This window comes from Chelonia mydas, chromosome 7 (genome assembly GCF_015237465.2).
Source record: "Chelonia mydas isolate rCheMyd1 chromosome 7, rCheMyd1.pri.v2, whole genome shotgun sequence".
In the NCBI taxonomy this organism is placed as follows: Eukaryota; Metazoa; Chordata; order Testudines; family Cheloniidae; genus Chelonia; species Chelonia mydas.
Window position 1 is genome coordinate 100,636,434 of NC_057853.1, and position 17,057 is coordinate 100,653,490.

General features: G+C 38.5%; 1 protein-coding gene across 3 annotated transcripts in view; it reads right to left on the reverse strand.

Annotated features, from left to right (window-relative positions):
* DOCK1 (dedicator of cytokinesis 1) overlaps window positions 1-17,057 on the reverse strand; it is a 545,102-nt gene that overhangs the window by 232,319 nt on the left and 295,726 nt on the right. For 2 of the 3 annotated variants that reach the window (XM_037903703.2, XM_027819633.3), the window contains exon 28: window positions 10,328-10,429. In XM_037903703.2, coding sequence (XP_037759631.1) covers window positions 10,328-10,429 — 102 coding nt within the window. Of the gene's footprint in view, window positions 1-10,327; window positions 10,430-12,815; window positions 12,894-17,057 lie in introns of all 3 variants that reach the window. The other variant, XM_043551994.1, reaches the window with a different exon arrangement.

Sequence of the window (17,057 nt, forward strand, 5' to 3'; positions counted from 1 at the left end):
AAAGGAAATGTATCCTTTGCCCTTGTTTACCTAGCAATGCATGACCTTCTAGAATCATGAGCCAGCATGCTTGGCATGTTTAAATCACTAAGATCTCCTGGGCGAAGTGAAAGAATATTATGAAAATAGCAACTCTCATAGCCAAATACTAACACAGAACCTTTTGCTAGCCTGAAAAAATGAAGGTGAGATCCCACCTCATTTAGAGTCTAACCACTGACAGCTAATATTTTCAAAGTTGTATAAAATGAATGCATGTTCCTCTCCTAAAACATCCCCTTCATACAGATTCCCAAACTAAGGTGGATGATCTCTACCATCTTAGGCCTAAAGCAGAGAAGAGACTTGATAGAACCTATTTTACTCATCCCTTTAGTAGAAAGCATGAAGAACATTTGAGATCTAACATAATCTGGAACTAAAATTTCGTTTTCGAATCCTCTTCCATTATCACAGGCTCTGCCACATGTATACATCTGTTGTATAAACCCTAGGGCAATCTATATCTATAGTGACAAGTTTCAGAGTAGCAGCCGTGTTAGTCTGTATTCGCAAAAAGAAAAGGAGTACTTGTGGCACCTCAGAGACTAACCAATTTATTTGAGCATAAGCTTTCGTGAGCTACAGCTCACTTCATCGGATGCATTCAGTGGAAAATACACTGAATGCATCCGATGAAGTGAGCTGTAGCTCACGAAAGCTTATGCTCAAATAAATTGGTTAGTCTCTAAGGTGCCACAAGTACTCCTTTTCTTATATCTATAGTGTATGCTTGAAAGCATCTTTGTGAGTCAGATCACTATACTCTAGAACAGGAAAACATTCATTTTACAAACCCAAAATGTAAGACGACTGACTTGTTCCTAAAGAAATGTAAATTGGTTCTGATGCCTTCTATGTATTTACTATTGCAATAGTTTGAGACATACTGTGAAAAGGCAAAACAAGTTTCAGAGCGATTCAGTCAGCATCCTAAACCATGGATTGAGTGGAGTAATATGCAAAGATGAGACTGAACAGCAATAATTAGGGCCCTAGCAAATTCACGGTCCATTTTAGTCAATTTCATGGTCATAGTATTTTAAAAATTGTAAACTTCATGATTTCAGCAATTTAAACCTGAAATTTCATGGTGTTGTATTTCTAGGGGTACTGACCCAAAAAGTAGTTGTGAGGAGGGGTCGCAAGGTTATTGCAGAGGGGGTTGCGGTAATGCTACTTTTACTTCCTCACTGCTGCTGGAGGCGGCACTCCCTTCGGAGCTGTGCAGCTGGAGAGCACCAGCTGCTGGCTGGGAGCCCAGCTCTGAAGGCAGAGTCGCTGCCAGCAGCAACGCAGAAGTAAGGATGGCCCAATTGCCACCCTTACTTCTGTGCTGCAGCCTGCAGACCTAGCCCCTTAGTCAGCAGCCACCATTCTCTGGCTGCCCAGTTCTGGAGGCAGCAGTGCAAAAGTAAGGGTGGCATGGTTCTGACATAATTGCCACCCTTACTTCTGCGCTGCTACTGGCAGGGTGCCACCTTCAAAACTGGGTGCCCGGCCAACAGCTGCCGCTCTCTAGCCACCCAGCTCTGAAGGCAGTGCAGAAGTAAGGCTGGCAATACTGCAACCCCCTAAAATAACCTTGCCACCTCCCAGCAACTTCTTTTTGTGTCAGGACCTCCAATTTGAGAAACGCTGGTCTGTCTCATGAAATCTGTATAGTATAGGGTAAAAGCACACAAAAGACTAGTTTCAGAGTAACAGCCGTGTTAGTCTGTATTCGCAAAAAGAAAAGGAGTACTTGTGGCACCTCAGAGACTAACCAATTTAATTGAGCATAAGCTTTCGTGAGCTACAGCTGAAGTGAGCTGTAGCTCACGAAAGCTTATGCTCAATTAAATTGGTTAGTCTCTGAGGTGCCACAAGTACTCCTTTTCTTTTTACAAAAGACTAGATTTCACAGGGGGAGACCAGATTTCACAGTCCATGACATGTTTTTCAATTTGGTAGGGCCCTAGCAGACGATGTTAACTAATCATATGATGACCTTCCTGAACAAGCAAAGAGTGATAACTTCAGATTGAAGCTGTTTTGAAATGAAAGAATTTTAAGCCACACTGCAGTAGTGTAGACTAATCTCAAACTGATAAGGAGAGAGAAGCTTGTACCAGAGAGTTAAGTTTATGAACTTAGCCATTTTTACAAAGAGCAGATAACTCAAGATATCACATAGCAAATTTGGCATCACTTGTTATTCCTAAATCAGAATAGCATAGTTTGTTATGGTCAAATCCTTCGTGCCTACAAGGCAGTCCTAAGCCAATGTACGGCCTCTTCCCGAGACCCTGAATAGCCTCAAGGAACAAAATATAGTTTCAGTGCAAAGTGCAAAATCCAAAATGCCATCTATTAAAAAAAGCCCTTATTATAACAATACATATTCAGTATAAAACAAAACAAGTTTAACCTTTTTTTAAAGAAGCAATAAAAACTGTAATATAGATTCCATGGCATAATAAGAGTAACACTTCTTAAATTATAGTCAGATTTACAAATTACGGTGATGAAGTAAAAGGAAACCATGGTCTGAAATCAACAAGATGAAATCCAATAAAGGCAAGTGCAAAGTACTTCCCTTAGGAAGGAAAAATCAAATGTACAGCTACAAAATGTGGAATAAGTGGCTAGGTGGTAGTACTGCTGAAAAAAGATCTGGGAGGTTATAGTGGATCACAAAATGAATCCAAGTCAACAATGTGATGCAGTTGCAAAACAGGATAATATTCTGGGTTGTATTAACTGGAGTGTCACATGTAAGACATGAGGGATAATAGTCTTCCTCTATTTGGCACTGGTGAGACTTCAGCTGGAGTACTGGATGCCAAACTTTAGGAGATATATGGACAAACTGGAGAGTCCAGAGGACAGCAACAAAAATGAAAAAAGGTTTAGACATGACCTGACATGAGGAAAAATTAAAAAACCAGGGTATGTTTAGTCTTGAGAAAAGAAGACTGAGGGGGCATCTGATAACAGTCTTCAAATACATTTAGGACTATTATAAAGAGTATAGGGATCAATTGTTCTCTGTCTTCACTGCAGCAGCAAGATATTAGTAAAAACTTTGTAACTATTAGAGTAGGTAAGCTCTGGAATAGGGCTCCAAGGGAGGTTGTGGAATCCCCATCATTGGAGGTTTTTAAGAACTGATTATACAAACACCTGTCAGGGAGGACCTAGGTAAATTTTGTCCTGCCTCAACACAGTGGGGGAACTTGATGATTTCTCATGGTCGCTTCCAGCCCTACATTTCTATGATTCTATGATGTAAAAATCTCACTTATGCTGAAGGAGAAAGTGACACGATATAGTATATGGCCAAATATCCTTGGGGAGTTCTTCCTAAGAAAAAGTTAAAATTCATAGAGCTGTGAATATACTTCAGTGATGCCCCACACGATTGGGAAGTGTTAATCCATAGATAGTTCTTATCTTTTGAAAATGCACACATTCTACAGCATCAAGTTAATCTTTGTTCCAGTTACATTCCTGTTTTGGGCTCAGGGCTACTGACCTGTACATACTCTCTACCTATGTTTGGTCACCAGAAAAATCAACTCTATAAACCAGATTTTCAGGAAGCAGGTGAAAGTGCTAGCATCACCCATTGCTAAATACCACCCTATTTTGTATTGCCCAGATGATGAGAAATCAAATACTGAGCACAGTCCAATTTATGACAGGATGACTGGTTGATGCCATATTCAGATAAGCTGTCGTGATTCCATGTAGTTTTACTTTATCATTCAAATGAGATGACCACAAATCTTTAAGAATATTGGGGTATTTGAGATATCCCAACAGTGGAGAAAAAAACAGTTACCACAGTATCTGTGGTTCTTTGGCAGTGTTACCTCTCTATGTTCATACTTGGAGGTGTGCCCCAGCTCTGAGGAGCTTCCAGTACATTCTAGAAAGTTATGCCCACTAGGGCTGCACAAAAACCCTCTTGGGACACTCAAAGTTGACATTATAAAAGGGCCATGCAGCCCAAATCATCTCAGCTCCTTACAGTAAGCAGAGTTCAGTAGCACTCCACTGAAGGACATCCTTTGGGCAGGTCTAAAAATGGACCTTGACTTTCCTAGATCATCTTTTCATAGATTTTCAAAAGGGAGCACTATGATCATCTAACTCTGACCTTTTGCATAACGCAGGCCATAAAATTTAAATCAACATCAAGATGGACAGAGGTAGAATATATATTTTACAAAGATATCTGATTTTAATTTAAAGACTTCAAATGATGGAGCCTCAATCATAGCCTGAGGTAAGCTGTTCTAATGATAAATCACCCTCACTTAAAAAGTTGTACATTATTTCTTGTCTGAATTTGTCTACCTTTAACTTCCAGCTACAAGACTTCATTATGCCTCTGTGTTCGATTAAAGAGCCATGTACTATCAGAAATTATCTCTGTATATAGAAACTTATGGACTGTGATTAAGTCACCTCTTCATCTTTTGTGACCCCCACACTCCACGGGGTGAGCCCAAAGGCCCTGGCAGAAAGGCTGCCAAAACCTTGGGTTAAAGAGCCTCAGGGCAGGACTCTATAAGCCTTCATCAGAAGCGTACAGAAGGGTACAGGGGAATATCTATATGCTCCAGTAGTTGCACTGACGGTCCTATACTAACCAAAGAGGAAGGAAAAGAACTAGGAGTTCTACGAATTTGGAACATGGGAAAGGCAAAAGAGCACTCAACGCTGATGATGCCATGGTAGGCAATTCTTTATATGAAATCTAAGCCTTGATCTCAATATTCATTATTGTATGATATATTTTTAAATGACACTGTTTTAAAAGAATAAATGGTATCTCAGAGTTAAATGTCAAGAGGTACTCAAGAGTCCGTTCTGAACATAACCAATACAAATACTATTTTAACACAGCAACTTAACTTTTCCCTCTTACTAACAAGCAACATGAACGTTTTCCTTTGAACAGAAAACTACACAATTTAAATAATAAAATACTACTAGCTATGTCAAAAAGGAAAAGTACTGATTTATTATTACACGCTGAGTTACATACTGTAATTTCATGTTAGTATTTTGAACTGATAACTCTATTAGGTACTGTGCACATTAAAATACCAATCAGTTTATTCATTGTCATTACCATGCCATGAATTTGCTATTTTTTCTTTTCACCGGAGAATTATGATCCATTACCATTACACATCCAATCATATAATTTATGTTCTAACATTAATTTAACATATAATTATTTACCATTAATATCTTATACATTTAACATTTGTTATTATATTATCATATCTATTACTCCCATGTAACAAATTATCATTTACAGATCAACAATTATATCACATCATTTCTTAAGAAGCAACATTTTAGTTCAAGGCAAAAAAAAAAAGTGTGCCAAAACTGATGACAGAAACATTTGTATTAGCATGTTTGCTAGTTTATAAGAAATTTTGGAAAGCTATAAACGTGGGAGAAAAACTGTCTATATGAAGTAGACTCATAATACAAAGATGAAGCTCTCTTCCAAATAATGATCTAAGATAAAAAAATTTAGGACAGAGAATAATTTCTGATATAAAATCCAAGATCATATTCAATAGGAACTATGTATGAGTTAAAGACACAAGGGGGGAAAAGGGGATTGTTAGTGAACAACAGAGCAGTGGTAAAAGCAGACAACTCACTAATTCTTCTAACTAGCAATTGTTAAATCATCACATTGTAAACTTCAAAACCATAAATACTCTTTTTTTTCCCATAAGGAGATCAAACTGGTCAACTAAACTGATTTTCAGACCTGCCGAGGAAGTCAAAAAAATAAAACAACAATGGGCGAATAGTCATATCAAACTTTGACAAACCCTCATTAATGCACTAGAATAATCAAAGGGATGTAATACTTACTCCTCTGATTCAAGCTATCTGCTTTTTGTTGCTCAGAATTGCAATTTGGAGATCCTGTTGGATCCTAGATTGCTTTCTGGTGTCGTGTTGCAGCAGCAGACTAGAATGTTTTCGCATAATTGTTTGGCTAAGAGGCTGTGATTTTCTATTTTCTTTCAGAGATGGAACTTGGATTATTAATACACTTTATTTGGAACTACATCTGAAGGCCACTCAGAAATTCTAGGTAGCATAGAACAAGTCTGCCCTGATAACACTTCCTGTCAGGAGCTTTGTTGAGTTATGTTTTTGGATGTAACTGATGGTGTTGATCTTGCTTTAGAAAGCACTTTGTGTTTATAGGTGGATCCTGAGCTAACTGTACCTATGTATCATAGGTAAAATTGGCAAGCTCTTAAGAGCTACAATTGTATAAATTAGATAGGGGTTACATACCTGTACAGTAACGGGAGTTCACTGAAATGTTTTGTCCCTATGTTGCTCCATCGCTGGGATGTGCACATGCCCATGCACTCTTGATGGGAGATTTTCAGTTAGCAGTGTTTGCAGGTCCGTGCCTGCATCCTACGTATTCCCATACTCTGGTGTGAGGATATATAGGAAGCTGGCTGAAGAACAAGGTATTGAAGGAAAAATGACAAGAGGAAACAACTCTCTATAGGTTCAAATGGGGGTTTCCGTAGAGCACTGAGAACTAAGTTGAAGTCCACGGAGGAGCTGGCTCTTGGACAGGAGGGAAGAGATTGAACAAACCCTTGATAAATTTTGCAGTAGTGAGGTGGGTGAAGACTGAGAACCCTTTGTTTAGGAACCCAAATTTTTTGGTAATTTGAGTAACAGAGGCATTGGGGGTAAGCATATAGCAGGACCTCAGGCCAAGGAGTGACTAGGGCATCTCAAGTTGAGTAGTGGCTGCACCCTCCCTTGAACAGAAATGTTTGCACTTTGCACTGGATGGCATTGTGATGAGATTTATGTCCCAATGACCCAAGACAGACTTATCTTCCAGAATACCTCACTGTTCAGTTCCCATTCATGGTCGATGCTGAAATTTCTGCTGAGGGAGTTCACCACAGTGTTCTCTAGACCTGGCAGATAAACCACAGAAATGTGTATGCAGTGTGATATGCACCTGTTCCATAGTTTTATGGATTCAACACATAAGGACTGGGATCTTGCTCCTTCTTGTCAATCGATATAATAAATTGCTGCCTTGCTGTCCAGCATTTATTCTGATTGGATGGTCCTTGATATGGGTTGCGAAGTGTTGGCAAGAATAAGGAACTGCTCTGAGCTCCATTATGTTGATATGGAGGGTCACCACAAGAAGGGTCCATTCTCCATTCACCCTGAACTGTGAGGTTGTGGGAGTGTGTGCCCTAACCTATCAGGGAAGTGTCTGTGGTGATAATCCTCGTGGGAGGAGGCTGTAGGAATAGAACTCCCACACACAACTTTTGTGGGTTCTTCCACCAAGGTAGAGAATTGAGGACGTTGGATAGACTGTGTTTGTTAGGGGTGTAGACAGTTCTCAACCAAGCCTGAAGACACTGAGAATGTAGTCTTGCTAAGGAAGTCATGAATGTAGAGGCTACTATGTGGCCCTGAAGTTGTAGGCAACCTGTGGTTTACGGGCTCCGTTGAATTGTTGAAACAAGATTGGAGATTATGGTGAACCTGTCCTTAGGTAGATATGCTCTCTCAGAAAAAGAGTCCAGAGTGGCTCTGATTAAGTCTATATGTTGAATGGGTATGAGGGTAGACTTTTCCACATTGAGGCGGAGGTCCAGTAAGTGAAACAGAGACAGGCTTTTTCTGGTTGTTGTCTGTGAGCAAACTTTCAGGAGCCAATCATCCAGTGAGGGGAAGACAATTATGCCCATCTTTTGAAGATAGGCTGCTGAGGCTGATAGAACTTTAGTGAATACCTTGGGGCAGTGTAAAAGCCAAAGGTTAAGACAGGATAGTGGTAGTGGTCCCTGCCTATCCCAAAACATCGGAATTGTTTGTGCAAGGGATGAATGGCGGCATGAAAATAGGTATCCTAAAGTTGAGGGACACAAACCAATCTTTGGGATCCACGGGGGAAGAGGGGAATAATCATTGCAAGGGTCCCCATTTTGAACCATTTGGAACGGATAATGGTGTTTGAAGTCCTGAGGTCCAGAATTGGCATCCAATCCCCATTTTTCTCAGGGATTCTACCAAGAATAGAAGCCTTTTCCGACTAGTCTAGTGGAACATGTTTGATTGCTCCCAGAGCTAAGAGGAATTTTGCCTGCTGACTTAAGAGGTCTTCATGAGAAGGGTCCCTGAAGAGGGACAGGTAGGGGTGGTGGTAAGAAGCTGAACTGGATGGAATAGCTTGTAGAAATCGCTTCTAGAATCCATCTGTCTGAGGCTGTGTGTTCCAGGAAGGTGGGAAAGGGGAGAGATGATCCCCATAAGGTTGGAAGGGTAGGGGAATAGGTGCAGCTGTATCATCAGCACCAAGCAAAGCCTAGAGAGATGCTTTGGCAACTGACTAACCTTCTGAAATGAAGCCCTACATTTTTTCTCTCTGACTGTGAAATCACTTGAGAACTGGCTATTCTGAACTGCAAAGAGTCTGAGGAGTCCAATTGTTTTAGCTTCTTGTTGGATGGTGTTGAATGGGACACTGATGTTGCATGTTTCATTCCTTAACAGCCTGAACAACCAGAGAGTTGGGAGCAGGGTAGGAGAAAAACTGCTCCAAATCTCTGGTTGGAATGCAGTATTTTTTGGCTGGCTCATTTACATGTGGATGGGATAGCAGCTGAAGTTTGCCACACTGTGCATACTTGGGTAAGCAGAGCATCGCTGATGGGCAAGTCGATCTTGCCCCGAGTAAGTGTATGAAGGTTATCAAATAAGGAATGTTGGGGCTCCTCCAACAGGATTTGTAAGGTGCCTGCTACTCTTTTTATAAAGTCTTGAAAGGCCTTAAAATCATCAGGGATAAGATGGTGGGGAGATGCATGTCAGTCTCATCTAGTAAAGAAGAGGACTTCTGGGAGGGTAGTGTTTCTTCCTGTTCCACTAGTTCCTACTGTGTGAAATCTGGTCTCCCCCTGTGAAATCTGGTCTTTTGTGTGCTTTTACCCTTTACCATACAGATTTCAGCAGGAGCAGGGCTGAAACCCTAAGCCCCGGCAGGCGCCTTCTGCAGGGCTGAAGCCCCGAGTCCCAGCCCCTGGCAGGTGTACCCCAGCTCTCAAACTTCTGAAGATTGTTGTATGCAGCTCGGAGGGCCAGTAAGTATGGCCACCCCTGCTATATACCTTCCTATCACAGCATGAGGGTGCCTAGACACTGATGACGAACATCTCCAATCAAGTGGGCACAGGCGAGCACACACCCTGACATGGATCACCCAGAGGGAAAATGCTCAAAGAAGAATCAGACACATGTAACTATAGAGTAGCATGTTGTTATGCTGAGCTATTTCCTTTACTCCTCTTTTTTCCTTTTTTCAAAAATAAAAATTTAAAACACACTAAAATGACATATTGCAGCAGGGACGAGTGAATTGTTGTATCAAGAAAAGCACCAATATTGTTCCTACAATAAAACTTCAGGCAAGAATATTAAATTACACAATGTTGAGGTTGCCAGAAATCAAGAAACCTGTTTTTCTCTTTTTGTATCTAACTCACTACAGTGAATAAAGAGACAAGGTGGGTGAAGTAATATCTTTTATTGGACCCAGCTTCTGTTGGTGAGAGAGAGAAACTTTCCAGACATACAAAGCTACTCTTCAGGTCTGGGAAAGGTAAACCCAGGATCACAGCAACATGAAGGTGGAACAGATGGTTTAGCATACGGAGTTAGCACAAATTGTAAGGTATCATTCAAGGTAGAGTGGCCTGTTAACACCTCTGTAGCCACTGCATACAGCGAATAAAGGCGCTTCTGAAATTAAAATATATCCAAAAACTGCGTAAAATGCTCTAACATGAAAACCCATTGTTCCTAAGTAACAGAATGTGTAATGTAAAGCAGATCAGATCTCAGCTTGTCAGCTGCTTGATGGATCTCGGCCAACAAGTTTGGTTGCTACTTTGCCTTATGCATTTGCCATATGGCAATGATAGTTCCAGGTCATTAGAGTTATCTGCTTAGCAATAAATTCCTGTTATGCTCTAATTACGTTGTATTATAGGTGGAGTTAAAGAATGATTACAAAAAAAATATAATGAGCTTCAATCATTATTGCTGATTATTAAATGAGTGCATCTTTAAACTTTAAAATGTTAGGTTATATGAATCAAATACCTTTTTTTCAAATCTGTAACTGCATTTATCAAATACTAACAGAAACAGAAAGTAAGACAAATGCTACATAGGGTAAAGATGCCAAAGTTAAACTTACCACAACATCTGACCTCATCTTTCCAAAAGTCTTGATTAAATGAGCGTAATGATAGTCTTCCATTTGCCTTAAAATGGCTGTCATGCTTGCAACGAAGTTTCCCTATTAAAATAATAATAATAATAATAATAATAGTTTAACAGATGGGGCTAAATAGTACCTGCTATCAAAACACTGTGTCACTCGGCTCCAACAATTTCTTTTGGTATGTCAATAAAATGGACTAGTCAAAGTAAAACTTTATCATTAACATGTCATTAACAGAAAGAAATCCAAGGGTCCATGCATAGTCTGCTGCTAGTGAATAGGCACTCAAACATATACAAGTGCATGAAAATATAAAATTTAAATTTATTTGTTTCATACTTGATCAGGCATTTCAGTCCTGATTTTGGACTATATTTTGATACAAAAACTATCTGGAGATATAAACCTTTTTTGCATTACAGACTTTAAAATCTAACAAACACATTACCAGTTCTAGTATCCACACGTGGGTAAGTCAGTATAGTCTGCAATGAAGACATTGCTTTAAAAATCATTACAATGGATATTGTAAGAATGACCAGCTTTATGAAAAAACACTATGCTGTCATCAAAAATATCATCTGCCACACCATCTCTCTAAACCCATGAAAAAGGTTTTGCGTTATTTTTTTTAATCCCAATATTTAAATTTTTCTGCACTGAAAAGTCTTAACCCCAAACTACATTCTGCTAAGAAAAAGCCGTATTAGTACTAGCATATCTAGGTTATCATCAATGACAGTTCTACTAGTTTAGTAAACTTATTCTAATATCCCCTGTTAAGAATATGTTAAGTGAACTGCTGATAATCAAATAGAACATAAACCTTTGGAATGATTCTTAATAAATCAACAAATACGTCTGATTTTTAGGAAATTCTCAAAATTCAAAGGAAAGTTAGAGAATAAATAGGTAATGCTCTGATTTCTATACTCCCTTACATAACATTTCAAATTAATCTTTTTTTTCTACTTTGAAGATTATTCTATTTCATACATAGTGTGATATAAAGTCAATTTGAGTGGTAACACAACACTTGAGAAAGTATTTTTTTGATTGAACATTTTCTTTCTAAGCAGGATATTGATATATTCTTGCCATTTAAGGCCTTCAATAGTTAGCACTTCAATCTCTTTGCTACACAAATCTCAAGTACCTGAGGTCAAATATCAGGCCATGGAAGAGGCTCAACTTGTGCATCTGTGTAATTGTTGATCCACCACACACTCACCCTGTCCCCAAACTTCCTAACATATGCAACTGACAGATTCCTTGCACTGGGTTTCTGCATACCCTTCCTCCAGGGCAGCAGACCTCATACTTGTTCTGCTGCTTAGCGGGCTTTGTTTGGGTTGGAAGGAATGCCTTTTCCCTTACTAATTTTTCTATACTACACAAATATAGATTAGAAATATTAAGAGGTGCAAAAGGTAAATAAGAAAAGGGAGCGGTCAGCTGACTGGGTATTTTGGTATGTCAAAGACCTTTACGGTTACTCTCTCTTATCCATAGCAAGAGATAGGGATATAAAATGATGTTAGCTTATAGGAAATTTACATAATAGGGGACCCTCTCATGGGAAACAGAAAAGGGAAAATATTAATTGCCAAAAGAGACTGTATAATATGTACATAAAGACACAGAAAAAGGGTTTGTTACTTAGAAACCAAATCTAAATAATATTCAGTCCATCTCCCTTAAGGGTCCGATATAATAATCAATGTGGTGGTTCTGAGCCACAAAGGCCAGAGTTTGCGGGGGAGGGAAGGGGAGTGTTTTGTTTTTTTTAAACTGGCCAATTAGGGCTAGATTCAAGATAACATTAGGTCTTACCACCCCCACGAATTCCTGGTTCATATACATTCAGGAAAGGTGAAGAAGAGAAAGGAGACTAGATAGATTTTCTTAAATCTATCTTCTGTATTTGACCATTTAAATATCTAATCTTTTAAAACTCCACTCTTTTTGGCCTTAGTCCTTCAAACATTTATGTACATGATTAAATTTACTCATGTAATTAAAGTTAAGCATGTATATTATTTCTCTACTGAATCAGGACCTTAATGGTTAATTCATCAGTACACAGCTGATTTATTTTTTTTTTAAACATAGCAAATTTTCTGTGACTGGTTAATAGCTTTGTTCACATAGTTATGATAATCTCATTCGGTTTGTTTATCAATTTAAATTATTATGAACAATGGCAACAACTGAGAGATGAATTTTGTACCAAGGGAACAGATAATGCTAACTTTGTATTTGAATGGAGAACTAACTTGGGAAAAGGGTCAAACCTTATGGATTTAAACATGCACTTTTCAGATGCATCAACATTTAGAAATGAAGTTTATCTTATATTAATTTATCTTGTATGTAAATTTGTGGCCACTGCCCCATTAAATGGCTACTTATTGAAGATTAATGTTTGCAAACATGAGCCCTCTCCTTCATATTCCAAAACCTCTAGCTCTTGCCTTGAGATCATAATCCTCTCTTTGTAACAGCACAGTGTTTGTCTGTGGGAATTACTACGATCATGCTGATAAGCAAGAGAAGAAGATGAGTCAATGGAGAGAAAGATAATTACATAAAAATATCTTATTAATTAGCATGCTAAGAGTTAGACAAGATACATGTAAGGTAAATACTTTATACTTAAATGTTGTGTTTCCATATGAACCATAAAATATTTTCCTTTTTTTAAACTAATGTTTATTAGTGAAAGAAAAACACAGGAACAAACACACTACATATGAACTCACCATAAAGCAAAGTAAAGAATGAAATATCAAAAAGTACATCCAGGTCAGCAACAACCCATAAGACTAGGGTATAGGCCTTTATCCAACTAAGCACAATTTAAATAGTGATACAGATAAGTCCATGGAAATAAGTAAATGTCTCCTTCAAGGAATTAAAGTAACTCATCCACAGTATACACAAAGAACACACAAACAATATACCCAAAATGAAAAGAACAAAAGCCCCACAAAATATTTTGAAAACACAAAACCTCAAAGTCAAAAAAAGGACATGGGATGCTTGGTAACAGCTGACAATGTTAGATGGGACTACATTTCCACTAGGAGAGGAACTAGGGTTGCCAACCCTCCAGGATTGTTATGGAGTCCTCAGGAATTAAAGATTAATCTTTAATTAAAGACTGTCATGTGATGAAACCTCCAGGAACGTGTGCAACCAAAATTGGCAACACTAAGAGAAACACAGAATCCCTTCGCCATATAAAAATCTGTTCATCCATAAAGAACCTGTGTAGGGCAAAAACTAGATGCTCATAAAATGAATACAAGGGTCAGTAATCAAATCATCTGAATGATACTCGCTGTGTCATACCATCTGACCAGTATGTGTTTCCATTACCCCACTTCCTCCTGAATGCAGGGTCAAAAAGAGACAGAGGAGTTCATCTTTATCCTAATTCTGAGGGAGTGGGAGTTTCGGGGGGAGGGCTGGAGGAGGAATGGGGCCTTTGCACTATTTCATCTTAAGTCCATTAACGCCATCTTAAAATATATATAAAGAAGAAAACCATACAAAAGTTAAAAGTACACTATAAAGCTTCAACCATTTCCATTTATTTTAAAACTCAAGGAGCATGTGTGTTCCAACTATATTTGACTATGCTGTATTAATTTAAATGACCATCCCTATAAGATGCTTCGAATTGAAAAAACCTCATTAAACTTATTTTTGCTTTTCATGTGTCTTTAGATTTAGTAATTTTAAGATTTTCTTCCATTTGCAGCCAGCACAGTGTGTTATTAATTACAAAGCTGTCTAAAATTGTAATTTTATAACAGACACAAGGTGGGTGAGGTAATATCTTTTATTGGACCAAATTGTCTCTCTAATATCCTGGGACCAACATGGCTACAATACTACAAACATAATTTTCTAATAGTTAAGCTTATTTCATATGGCCTATTAGCTATTTAGCAATAACTAGTAATATTAAACACTTGTCTTAAGTTGATTTTTTAATGTTTAGTTGGATTCAGAAAATACTATAATCTCATATAGCAGATCACTCCAGGCAATACAAAGCAAAAAATCTAATTTTCTAAAAAATCAATTTCAATTTTACTGTAGCAGTAATTGCAGACCTATATTTATGTAACAAGTACAGCAAAGGGCAACATATGGGACTTACTGTTGCCTTTTGCAATTATTAGCTATTCATTCAGTGTCAAGGTTTTCCTTGCAAGCCCTTCACACACTTTCATATTTACAAAGCAGGAAAACAAATACTATAAATGAAATACTCACAAATGACTAATATGATCACTCCATACACTATAACAACAGAGCACTTAATGTATTTTTGTATGTTTTTTAATATAATTAAATTTATTTTTAGCACAAAAATCACCAGCCAAAACAGCTGTTAACTTAATCCTTTTTTTCTTATCAATAAACCAGGTACACTGAGGCAAGAGAGAGTTTATGATTCCCAAAACAGTATTTTGTGATGTGCTGTGTCCGCAACCACATCTTAATATAAGCCAGAATAATTCACTCTTAATAAGCTCTCAGTGGTGAAGGATCAGTAACTCAGCCCATTTAAAAAAAATACTGTTGACTTCTTTTGATAAAGGATTCTGTTATTACTTGGATTACATATTTTATTTGAGAGTGATTGTCGTCTTCTTTTTTTAGAATGCAATTCCAGTACCTAATTCATAACTTGTTAAAATTTCTACTTTTTTAAATGAAAAAAGGTAGAAATTGCATATGGACTTAACGAATCAACAGAATGAAGCAAATATTACATTTTCTTTAAGAACTCAATATTCAAACTATTGTTAAAAGTGTAAATTCCATTTTAATTTAAAAAACTTTTCCCTTCACCAATGTCACAAGAACAGTGGTTCCCAGACTTATTCCGCCGCTTGTGCAGGGAAAGTCCCTGCAGGCCGGGCCGGTTTGTTTACCTGCTGCGTCCGCAGGTTCGGCCGATCGCGGCTCCCAGTGGCCGCGGTTTGCTGCTCCAGGCCAACGGGAGCTGCTGGAAGCGGCGTGGGCCAAGGGACATACGGGCCGCCGCTTCCAGCAGCTCCCATTGGGAGCCGTGATCGGCCAAACCTGCAGATGTAGCAGGTAAACAAACTGGCCCGGCCCACCAGGGGCTTTCCCTGCACAAGTGGCGGAACAAGTTTGGGAACCACTGCATGAGAAGATTGCAATATGAAAGGCAATTTCATAGAATCACAGAATATCAGGGCTGGAAGGGACCTCAGGAGGTCATCTAGTCCAACCCCCTCCTCAAAGCAGGACCAATCCCAGCCAGGGCTTTGTTAAACCTGACCTTAAAAACCTCAAAGGAAGGAGATTCCACCACCTCCCTAGGTAATGCATTTCAGTTCTTCACCACCCTCCTAGTGAAAAAGTTTTTCCTAATATCCAACCCAAACCTCCCCCACTGCAACTTGAGACCATTACTCCTTTTTCTGTCATCTACCACCACTGAAAACAGTCTCTTTGGAACCCCCTTTCAGGTAGTTGAAAGCAGCTATCAAATCCCCCTTCATTCTTCTCTTCTGCAGACTAAACAATCCCAGTTCCCTCCTCATAAGTCATGTGTTTCAGTCCCCTAATCATTTTTGTTGCCCTCCGCTGGATGCTTTCTAATTTTTCCATGTCCTTCTTGTAGTGTGGGGCCCAAAACTGGACACAGTATTCCAGATGAGGCCTTGCCAATGTCAAATAGAGGGGAACAATCACATCCCTCGATCTGCTGGCAATTTCCCAAAGGACACCAAGAGTTTTCTTTGCCTTGAGTACCAGGAAAAACATACAAAGTGGGAAACAAATAAGCCATTATGTGTATTGCACCTGTAAACTGGTGTCTCACATGAAGTTTATCCATCAGTCTGGAACAGTTACCAAATCAGCTGCTGAACTGGGTCCCACCCAAAGAGAGAGAGAGAAGCAGCACATGCTTTTTTATTTTGTTTCTTGTGCCAAGATACTCTGCTTTAAATAGCCTCTGGTAGTTCCCAGAAAAAACTCAAGCTGGAATCATTAAACTATTTATCTACAATGAGAAAACCTCTTTGAAAGAAATGGAACAGAATGGAGGGATGTTCCATTATTATTATTACTACTTGTATTACCGTAGCAACCAAAGGCCCTAATTAGGTTTTAAAGACACATCTAATTTTCCTCAGACTCTCCCAAAAATTTACCACTGGACTCAAACCACTATGATAAGTTTCTCTGTAAGTTATCATTTGGGCAGAAATCTATAAACAAATTAAAACATGAAACTAGAATTAAAGGGCCATTTAAGTTTTAATTATAGTGTTGTTCCTATGATATTATTTTCTAATTGATGCCTTTATTTACATCTGTGCAAAATGAGTGAAAAGTAGATATAAGATGCTTCTAAATAATAAATCCATATATTAGAAAGCAATGACTCTACTTTTGGAAAGTAAGTAGTGAAAGTGTCTCTCTCAATTTTTGGCATCCTAGTTGAGATACCTGAAAGGGGACTGATTTGCACGCACTGCAAATCCCCTTTAAAGTTCAGTGTTCAAGTATCACATTCAGCACCAACAATCACTAGCCACTTTTGAAAACCTGGCCAGTATGTAAACCTGAATTAAAAGACAATTTGTCTATTCAATGTAATGCTGATAAATAAGTTTACACGTCATTTTACTTAAGCAAACAAAGTGAC